This window comes from Zeus faber (genome assembly GCF_960531495.2).
Source record: "Zeus faber genome assembly, chromosome: 2".
NCBI classification, from domain to species: domain Eukaryota; kingdom Metazoa; phylum Chordata; class Actinopteri; order Zeiformes; family Zeidae; genus Zeus; species Zeus faber.
In genome coordinates, this window is record NC_137189.1 from 28,430,134 (window position 1) to 28,440,770 (window position 10,637).

Consider the following 10,637-nt stretch of genomic DNA (forward strand, 5'->3'; position numbering starts at 1 on the left):
TTTTCCAAAGAGGGGGGTTGGTGGTGGCTCTCCATAACCAAACCGTGCTCTTGTCATTCTACAGGGCATCCACAAGACAGAGTTATTGCAGCAGTTCTTGATTTAAGAATTAATAAAGAGTTGCATTGCAGGTTGAGAACTTTAACTCCTCTTGCAGACTAACTCTGTCCTAGATGCAATGGCATACAAATACTGTATGCCCAGCATGCTGACAGCACAGGTTAAAAAAAAAAAGAAGCTACATTCTCATAACGCTAAACAGTAAGTTTAAATAAAAAAAACCCACACAAAGCAGGACAGCATGTCAGTTCTGAAGTGCTTTTTATTTCACAGTTACACATGTTTAGATCTTGTTGAACGCTGCAACGTCCATGGACTGAACAAAGTCCTCAAACGCTGTGATCTTCTCCTCCAGGATGTCTGTTCCAACCTGGAGATTAAAGTCATTGTACAGCATTAGCTAGAGCAATCACTAAGTATTAAATTGTCCAATAGAATTGCAATTAACAATTTGACTGACTTGATTTTATTCCACCATTATAATACAAGTTAATAAGCATGTATACATGATTTGTTTTATAATATACATGCATTTTAACTTATACATGTTCAGCTACTGCAGGAGCATTTGACATTCAATGGAAGACAGTTTAATCTTTTTCAGCTGATGGAAAAATAAATCTAGAAATTACCATTTAATTCATTGCAACATTTTTGAAAATCTAAATTTCGGTCTGGTAAAAAAAATAAATAAAAATAACCCAGAAGGTACATATTTTAGTTTAACTAATTGAGAAGGACGAATATAATCAATAGTCTATTTTTTGGGCTAACATATTGTCACAAATTGCTGAAGAATTATTTAAACACCTTCTATTACCTCAAATTATATAGCACCTTTCATACAAACATGCAGCCCAAAGTGCTACACATTATCACCTTATAGGGAGATTAAAAAAAACAAATTTTCCTTTTCATTGGAACACCAAGTGGTCATTCAAAGTAGTTGTTTAAACCCGACATCACTCCCTCTCACCTTGTCGTCTTCCACCACGCAGCCGATCTGCAGCTTCTTGATGCCGTAGCCGACAGGAACCAGTTTGGCTACAGGGATACAAGAGGGACAAACTTCATATTACAGCTGAGTCACAACCTAGACACAAAGCAATTACAATAAACAAATTACATTTAATATTTAAAATAATTTAATAGAAATAGCTAAAAGTATGGTTATGCTTCATTAATCCCAAGTAGGAAATGCATAAAATAAAACATGAAATTAAAAAAAACAGCATTTCATATCACAGTCACATTTATTACGCTAAGGTTTTACAAGTGAGAAAATAAAAACAACCTCAGTGTCTGTTCTTTAGAGATACTACAGACATTTGATTTATAAATCCACTCAGGTTATTTGAAGAGATGAGATTTCTGTCTTCCCGTTACAGTCTATAAATAAGCAGAATTTCAGAACCGTTTTGCAAAGTTTTAAGCAGGTTCTTTCGGTTCATCAACTCAACAGAATTCATCAACATCCAGGCTCAAAACAGCTACTTCCTCATCGTGATAAGACATGAAATCGCATTTACACCTTCCTCCAGTTGACCTTAAGACAACTTGCCATGCAACTTACTACAATCTTACTTTTCTTGCAGTTTGTTATGTAGTGTGTGATATGTGCAAGATGTTCTTGTGATCACTGTTATAGGTTTTATTGAACTAAGTTGTTATTCTGTACCAAAAGCTAATTCCACCAGCCCAGGCTGTGTGCTCATTAAACTATCTGAATCCTATATTGAGTCACTTCCATTTATTGATGTTATATTTAGCTGTTCACCATTAGGTTCTGTATTTGTCACATGTTATACAGTTGACCAGAGGTTTTATTGCAATTATTTTAATATTGCCATTTTCACCTACATTTTCATTCCATTTTAGTATTTCCTATTTTTCGATGCGAGATGTTGCTGACACCGCAATTTCCCTCTGGGAATGGATAAAGTACCCATCAACAGGAAGTTCCCTCCCTCTCGCCTCAGTGTGTGTGGAGCAGTCAGATCATAAAAAGTGTCCATCACGGATTCAGCCGAAAGATGGTGTTTAAATCATCACGTGCTCCCTGGAGTCAACATTAGCGTCTAGTTAGCTTAGCATCATGCTACATACACTGTCCCCAGAGGAGGCCGTCCATCTGGATGCTGCGGACCAACTCCTCCAGCTTGACCATGTCCGTCTCGTCGTCCCACGGTTTGACGTCCAACAAGATAGACGACTTGGCGATGATGGCGGGTTCTGCAGGTGGGGGACAGGGAGTTAGCAAGTAACCACACCAACGGTAAAATGACAGCTCTCGTCAGTCTACTCACTCTTTGATTTCTTGGCGTTGTATTCGGCCAGGCGCTGCTCCTTCAGTCTTGCGGCCTCTGCTGTCTCCTGTTTGATTATTTGAGAAATTAATGAATTCTGAATAACTTATTTTTTAAGAGTTAATCACTCCCCCCCCCCTCTTCTAAATTGCCAATTACACAAGAGGCGGATCACGTGTCTGGTGCACTAATACATGTTATCCACTGCTTCTTCACATGGAGAATAAAAATAAATAAAAAATAAAAAATATTCATTGCAACATTTTTAACATCAAGTTTGAAGTTTCCCTTGCCCTAGAATGCATGTCCGGTCAAAAATGACACCAAAACTTGTTTTGTTCTCATTTCCAAGTTTGTACATATTAATTCATATTTTGATAGTTGAGAAACAATGAGTTGACAAACTCGGGTGAAAATATTGTCCACATAAGCAAAAAATAATAAAATCCATTCACCTAAAAAATGATTTACAATATTTACATTTTTTCAAAATGTTAAGATCGAAAAATTCCGGGAGAACGGATTTAAACATCTTATAATAATTTTGGATTAAAATTTTGTGGTTTGAAAAGTATACACAATCGGGGTCAATTGGTCCCATCACATGCATTCTAAGGTTAAATTTCAATGAAAAAATACAACTGTAGGATAACCATTTATACAGGTACAGCGATTAGCGCAAATAATTGCTGTCCTGTTATTACAATTATATATAATAATTGTGACACTTCTCTTTAAACTACATAACTCACTATCAAAAACAAAGACTAAAATATTCTGCATAATAAACATTCGCCGTGTACAGACAATTCAGAAGAGCAGTCAGATTTGATAAAGTGTCCATCACGACATCAGCCGAAAGATGGTGAATAGATCATCACACGCTCAACTTTACTGACATAGTTCATTCCGACGGTGGTGCACTTAAACACAACAATTGGGCTTTTTGCAATAAGTCTCTGTCCCTGAAGCAGCCATTTACAAAATCACCGGCAAAAAGACTTGACTGAGTGTTGAAGATAAAATAAAGTGTGTTCAGACGAGGGATGTACCAAACTCATTTCACATGAACAAATAATAGATTAGTGGGACGTAAAGACAGGATCAGAAATTAAGAATCAAATATGAAAAAGTTCACCTTTCATCACTACTCCCTCACTCCAAACTGCATACTGTTCCACTCAGGGTTTTTTGTTTGTTTTTTTTAATCGACTCTTTGAAATGCATGTAGATTTTTATAAATAAGAAATATTATTTACATTCAATTACATTTAGTGGAAACTACCAACACTGAAGTTTTCGCCCCCCCCCCCCAAAATAAATAAATAAATAAAAATAGATTTTTAACATCATTAAATGAATATTCGGCCCCATCATCATTTTAGACTCGAAAATAGCAAACTACAAACAGGGGGGCATGGACACTACAAAGGTAACTTCTGCACCCTGTCTTCATTCCAAGACACTCAACTTCTCAGCTGCGCATTTATTTTGTTATTCGCACAAGAACTGACAGAGATATTGTTTAAGTGTTGGAGAAGCTTTTCCAGTTCCAATAACGGTTGATTTTGCAATGGCCTTGGAAACTGCAGAGCCACAGAGCTTATATAGCAAAAGCCCAATTGTTGTATCCCCAAAACTTCTCTTCCAAACAGTTTGTGCAAAACTACCTCTTCGTCATCGGAGCCGAACAGGTCGATGTCGTCATCATCGTCGTCGTCCTCCTCCGCGGGAGCCGTGCTGTCGGCAACACTAGCCGGGCCGTACTGACCGAGAGCCTTCTTCACCCCCGGGAGACTGAGGAGGACAGAGGAAAGGACAGACAGATGAGGAGACTTCCTTCAGAAGGAACAGGACTGGAGCAAACCACTTAACGTCCAGTCAAGTTCAGTTCTAAAAAGGATTCCATCATGAGATCAGCCGAAAGATGGTGAAAGAATCATCAGCACAGACTGGATTGTTGTGCCAGGGCTCGAAACCAACTGTCAAAATAAAGTACGCATTTGGGACGAAGGGAATTTATTGGCCAAAGAAAAGAACAAAAACCCAGTGACCTCACGAATGACAATTTGGGCTTACTGCATGGCTATCGCAGAGGAGCATCTGAAGAGATTGTGCTTAAGTCTTGTGAGTGATGAAAAGGTTACTAGACAAGAAAAGTAATTTGATCCACTTTGTTTAATGCAGTGAGTGAAGCAAAACCGAGTAATTTAAATATTGGTGATTTGTTATGGTCATTCGATTTGTCTAGCATGATGTAATATGATCTATAGAATGTATATGAAGAAAGACCCATTTTCAATTTGGGACTGTCCAGATGGACGGTCAAGTGTTTTGGGACCATGTTGAAAAAATAAATACATAGTTTGTCTCGAGCCCTGGTTCATCCTCCGATATCGACTAGTTCTGTCTGGCAGCGGGCAGCTCACCTGTTCTTCTCCTTCTGGTAGGATTTAATGTGGCTGTACCAGCGCAGGGCGTGGCACAGGTCGGCCGAGGGGGCGCTGGAGAGGGAGTCGAACACCGCTACGTCGGCCTGCGACGGCACAAAGCTGCAGGAGGGGTTAAAACAATATAAAAGCTTTATAATATTTAATACACATGTAATTTGAAAATGCAGATCTGACCCCAAAACCCAGATAACCCATAATAAGAATCACAGGAGTCGTTTCGGGCAGAACTTGGTCGTAAAATCATACGGAATCAGGCGCCAAGATATTAGTGAAGGTCAAAATAAGATGATGCTCAATGCTGCCCTCAAAGCCACATTACAGTAAACACTAGGACTGCGACAATGATTACATGGTCAATAATTTGGGTTACTGACAATCAGTCCGCAAAACAATTCCATGATCCCGTTTGTTCAAATTTAGTGGGAATTAAAGCAAACAGGAGAAACATTGCTATGAATATAATAGAAAGTTGATATATTTCTTCCGCTGGGTTTGGGGGGGAGGGGATAGAATACATTTCTCTCAAAAACTGTCCTTCATAAGGTGGATGTGTACAATTATACTACTGACAACTATATCCTATGAACTGTTGTCCACAATTATGTATGTGTCAACTCCAAATGAGGTCGTGTGACTGACAGTCAAGTCATCCAAAGCACCGCCTCCAACCCAAGATACAAAACCCAGTCCTGGAACAACTTTCGTTTCGGTCACAGGACTGAAGACATGCGGCCTTTAAGGTCAAAGTTCAATCTCCTTTGGATCCAGAACATGCACACAACACTTCAGCCCAAGTCGGACTGCGTTGTGGGGATTCCAGCACTTTGACGTCTGAGGCTGATATTCAAGCACTTCAAGGGACAGGCCACGAACCGTTTCACTTTACTCTCGCTTTTCGTCCTATGATATACATCGATCTTGTGCTGTACGGTTCCTACTAGGATAGTATTTATTCGTGTGGCAATATTGCGACTTGTACGTATTGCGGACTGCCACGTTCCCAAACCGGGCTCACTGGCGTCTCGTACTCTTGTTAGCGCAGCGCTACGTCGTGTTAACCTGTGTAGACGCTTGAATTTCCCTCCGGCGGGATTAATAAAGTGTCATCTTTTTCCTTTTTCCTGGGTTATTATTTTTCTCTCAACGTGTTTGGAGCTCTTCGGTGCACTGCGGCGAACAAAGGACACTTGAGGACAAGCGTTCAATTCAGACCGCGCTGACCGGGCTGCCCTACTTAACTTCGCGCTAGCCGGGCTACCGCGGCTAGCTCCGCGCTCAGAAAACCACGTGGCAGAGCCGCTCCGCGCGCCTCGGGAACGCGCGTCCACGGTGGGCAACCCGTCTTAAAATGGCGGCACCCTCCTCGGTCACCCACCCCTCAATGTAGCTCCTGTCGGCCAGGAAGTCGTTAAGGACCTTGAGGCCGGCGGGAGTCTTCAGGTCTCCGAAGCCCATGATGTGGCGTGTGTTCCGCGGGGAGACAAGGAGCCTGAGAAGGAGCGGAAGGAGCGAAGGAAAGACGGAAGGAGCGACGGGGGTTTTATAAGTCACGGAGGCTCCGCCCCCCCCAAACGCTGCTGCCCCCAGTGGTTAAAACGGGGAATTACACCAACAGGTTTCACATGGATAGACAGTGATGGAAAGCAAATGGAAAACAAACCAAAAAAATAAAGATATATATATATAAATAGAAAGTACATGTTTCAGTCAGATACATACAAAAAAAGAACTAAGTGTAAACAATGTTGTTAAAGGTCCTGGGTTTGATTCCCGCCTGGGGCTCTGTTGGCACTGTGCTCCCGGGGGTGATCTCCCAATTGAGGGGCTTTCTGTGTGGAGTGTGCATGTACTCCACGTGCTCACATGGGGTTTCCTCCATGTACCATCAGTGAGGACCCCCACCAAAAACATGTACAACATCATCGTCTGACCAGCGATGGACATACGTATGTAACCAGGTCCCTGGGCTCATCGTTGTATGCTGCCCACTGCTCCTGGCTGACCCCCCTGGAGGAAGGACAAGCCAGGATGGGTTGAATGCAGAGGACCCATTTCACTGGCCACCATCCTAAGCATGTGTGTGTGTGTGTGTGCATGAATGCATGTGTTGTTGTGGTATGCTGTGTGACGATTAAAGATTCTTCTTCTTCTTCTTCTTCTTCTTCTTCTTCCTCTTCTTCTTCTTCTAAAATATGTAGACAGATAATTGATATATACATAACGTTTAAACCAAAATTGAATCTTTGCAGTTAAACATAATGTATACAGATCTATCTAGCAATATACATACATTTCTCTATTTTTTTCCATTTGCTTAAGCAATGTAACTGTATTTGATAGATAGATAAATAGATAGATAGATAGATAGATAGATAGATAGATAGATAGATAGAGGGACAGGTAGACGGGTAGACGGGTAGATAGACGGATAGAGCCAATGCCAGAGACAGCCATGCAAGGTGGCAACTCTTTTACACAAATATGCAGTCTGACCTGTCCCAACAGTTGCAAGCTCTCTCCTGATTGGCTGGAGCTGAGCCAGGCCCTCCTATTGGCCGAGAGGCTGAAGGACAACACCTGAGTGAGTTTCTGCTTTCGGTCCAAACTGAGAAACTACATATTTATGTTCCTGGAACCACCTCCGTCTGTCGTTCTGTATCTAAGAGAAGGGGGGGGGAGTCGAGAGAAGAGGGAAGAGGGGAGGAGAGTTTGAACCTTCACCAAGCTGAAAGGAAGTCTTTGATCCAAGGACACTGATTCTAAGCTGGCAGTAAGTGACGTCACACAAGAGTTATCATGGGTCAGCTGCTGTCCAGGAACTCTATCCATCACCCTCCACAGGTAATATCTATCTGTCCGTGGGTTTCAAGACCCCTGTTGTTGAGTCTGAGTGAGAATTGAACTTCTGACCTTCCGACTTTTAATTCTGTGTCTCTGTGTGTGTGTGTGTGTGTGTGTGTGTGTGTGTGTGTGTGTGTGTGTGTGTGTGTGTGTGTGTGTGTGTGTGTGTGTGTGTGCGTGCGGCTGTGTGTGCGTGCGTGTGTGTGTGTAGGTGTTACTGATTGGTCTGGACAAGGCTGGGAAGTCCACTCTGTTGGCCCGCCTGCTGACAGGAGAGGTGAGTTTCCTCTGCAACTGAACGCGGCAGAGGAACCGACTCCTTCCTGCTTGTCCAGTCCCCTTGTCAGGAAGAACAAGCTCTCACCGGTGTTGTCAAAATGCATGCTGAGGTATCTGGGTCAGTTCAGTTAGCGTTGGGAAGGGAAATCTCAGAGGGAAGTGTGAACAATCCGACAGCCAATCTCCTCCCAGCAATTCAAAGCTTCTACTTCAAGCCAGGCCCCGCCTCACCCTGCGACCAATCACCTTTCCTCTACTATTTGGACCGATGTCATCTACTCCAAAACAATAGCTCAGTTGCATTTGGTGAGTGGATGGCTCCATGCCCCAATGTCTGTGTTTCATCCAAATTTGAGGAAGGTTTCAGGTGAAAGGGTATGAGTCCAGTGATCCAGTTCAAAAGTCTTAATAATCTGCTTAATTTATTGTCTCCCAAATCCATCAATTGGGACAGCACTTAAAATGTCTGGATAGCTGGTCTACAACTAGCCTAAGACTTCGCCAAGTCATGCGTCCTCCATATTAAGGATGGAGTGAAAGCACATTCGGGTATTTCAGTATTGGAGGAGTTCTCGCCTTTATGTGAAATCCATTTTGGGACTGAACTCAGACTACAAAAGAGGAGGTGAAGAGGGTTTACCAGAACGAAGTACAGACAGTAGCAGGAGCTATCCATGCTGCCTACGTTGGAACTATCTGCCAATGAGACCAAACTTTTTTTCTGTCTGGTTCGAGGTGTGACCTTTAACACCCCCTCCACCATTCCCTGTGCAGCTAATGGAGACATCTCCTACAGTGGGGTTCAATGTGGGGACCCTGGACCTGGAGAATAATGGTGCTCTGACCATCTGGGACATTGGTGGTCAAAGCAGCATGAGACCCAACTGGAAGTAAGGAGGCGTCCGTCTCAGTGAGTGCATGTTCTTGTTTGTTCTTTTTGACCTCCTGACCCGTGCTCTCCTTCCTGAGGTTCTACCTGGAAGGCTCCAAAGCACTGGTCTTTGTGGTGGACAGCACTGACCCGGCCCGCTTGCCTGAGGCCCAGAAGGTCCTGAGGAACGTTCTCCGTGAGGAATACCTCAGAGGAGTTCCTCTCATGGTTCTGGCCAATAAGAAGGACCTTCCCAACTCCATGACCATACGAGAGGTACGCCCCATGTGGCTTGGTCCTTCTTTCCAACATCAAGTTCTGTTCGAAGTTCCTCCTGCCAGTTCCCTTCTGTCGGTCTGGTCCGCCATGTCTCGAGGGGACGCAACCTCCATATTAAGGGTGGGGTGACAACACATTCTGGTATTTTAGGAGTTATGGGCTTGATGTGAACTCCAGTTTGGAACAGAATTTGTAACATGAAAGATGACATCAAGAGAGGTCCCCCGAACAAAAGTACAGTGTAGTACAGTACAGTATAATGTAGTGCAGACTAAACGGTATTGTACAGACAGTACCAGACAGAACTAATGGGATGCCTTGAGAAGTTAACATTCTGTTGTTGTTGGCAGGTTTCCAAACATCTGGACCTGGTTAACTACCAGGACCGATCGTGGGAGATTCAAGGCTGCAGCGCCCTCAATGGGATGGGACTGCAACAAGCGTTCCTCTCTGTGGAAAAACTCATCAAGAAAAGCTGAGAGGAGGAGAGAGGAGGGTGGGGCACAAACTACCGAAAAATATCTTATTTCTTTGTTTTATCTTACTTTATTATGTCTAAGTTATATCAGTAATACAACAGCATCAGCTGGACTTGTGTAATAAAATGTTTATAAAACAGTCTTATATTTCTTTATCTTAACATGTTTATCCGACATTTGAAGTGTGTGTGTGTGTGTGTGTGTGTGTGTGTGTGTGTGTGTGTGTGTGTGTGCTTATCACAATTTCATCTGTTTGCTTTGGGAGTACATTAGCCCCATTGAATACTGTATTAGCACAGCTAATAAAGGGAACAAAATCACATATGTGATTATCTATGTATGATGGTTATGTATGTCATATACATAACCATTTAATCATCCGCTGGGTGTAGCGATTATTAGCCTCCTCAAGTGTGTTTGGGGTTGCCAGGTATGAACTGCAAATGGACTGAGTGATATATCGGTATTGTGATATATGACTAGATATCAGCTGGGATTTTTGTGATCAAGATATACTGTTAAATGTTGTCTTTAATGCTCCATCACAGTAAATTAATGCAATTTTTAATTTTACGTTCTATTCTAGCTGATCTAATCTTATCAAATATCAAAAGTCGTCACCAAAATATCATCAAATGATCCTGAATTACTACTGGACATACAGCACAGGGATGAAATTGGTATTGACCCCCCACGTCTGAATCTGGGTAAGATGGACAAAAAGGGAATTTCCCAAAAATACTGGCGTATCCCTCCAACCTCTGGTCTGTGTGAGGGGATCTTTAAATAGTGGTTCTTCATGGTTTTCTTGGCACTGGCTTCTCGCTGGGTGTGCATCTGTTTTAAGATCTGTTTCCAGGACTTGAAGAAGGTCAGAGCCAGAGGTGGAGCGGGCTGGAGGTGCGGAGGAAAACTAGTCCACAACAACATGGCAAACCGTTCACCTTACATACTATGATTACTATTACGAATAACTATTTAGTGTTGTGGATGTTCAATTGGACCTATTCACGTCCATCTCTGCAAGTCTTCCGTTGTAGTTTCTATGTAGCTTCACAAGATGCCTTAT

At 42.5% G+C, this 10,637-nt stretch overlaps 2 protein-coding genes across 2 annotated transcripts; one reads left to right on the top strand and one right to left on the bottom strand.

Annotated features, from left to right (window-relative positions):
* Nucleotides 1-304: 304 nt before the first annotated feature.
* eef1b2 (eukaryotic translation elongation factor 1 beta 2) lies at nt 305-6,348 on the bottom strand. The gene is made up of 7 exons (XM_079996956.1): nt 6,195-6,348; nt 4,796-4,918; nt 4,037-4,163; nt 2,367-2,433; nt 2,167-2,292; nt 1,037-1,104; nt 305-430 (listed from the first exon to the last, which is right to left on the bottom strand). Exons 1-7 carry the CDS (start codon nt 6,272-6,274, stop codon nt 344-346), a joined length of 678 nt encoding a protein of 225 aa, XP_079853082.1. The 5' UTR covers nt 6,275-6,348; the 3' UTR covers nt 305-343.
* A 1,174-nt stretch (nt 6,349-7,522) lies between these two features.
* On the top strand, nt 7,523-9,568 carry arl11 (ADP-ribosylation factor-like 11; the record flags this gene model as incomplete). The annotated part of the gene is made up of 5 exons (XM_080024238.1): nt 7,523-7,660; nt 7,872-7,937; nt 8,714-8,829; nt 8,909-9,086; nt 9,440-9,568. The coding sequence occupies exons 1-5, from the start codon at nt 7,616-7,618 to the stop codon at nt 9,566-9,568; spliced, it is 534 nt and encodes a 177-aa protein (XP_079880364.1). The 5' UTR covers nt 7,523-7,615.
* Between the last annotated feature and the right edge of the window lie 1,069 nt (nt 9,569-10,637).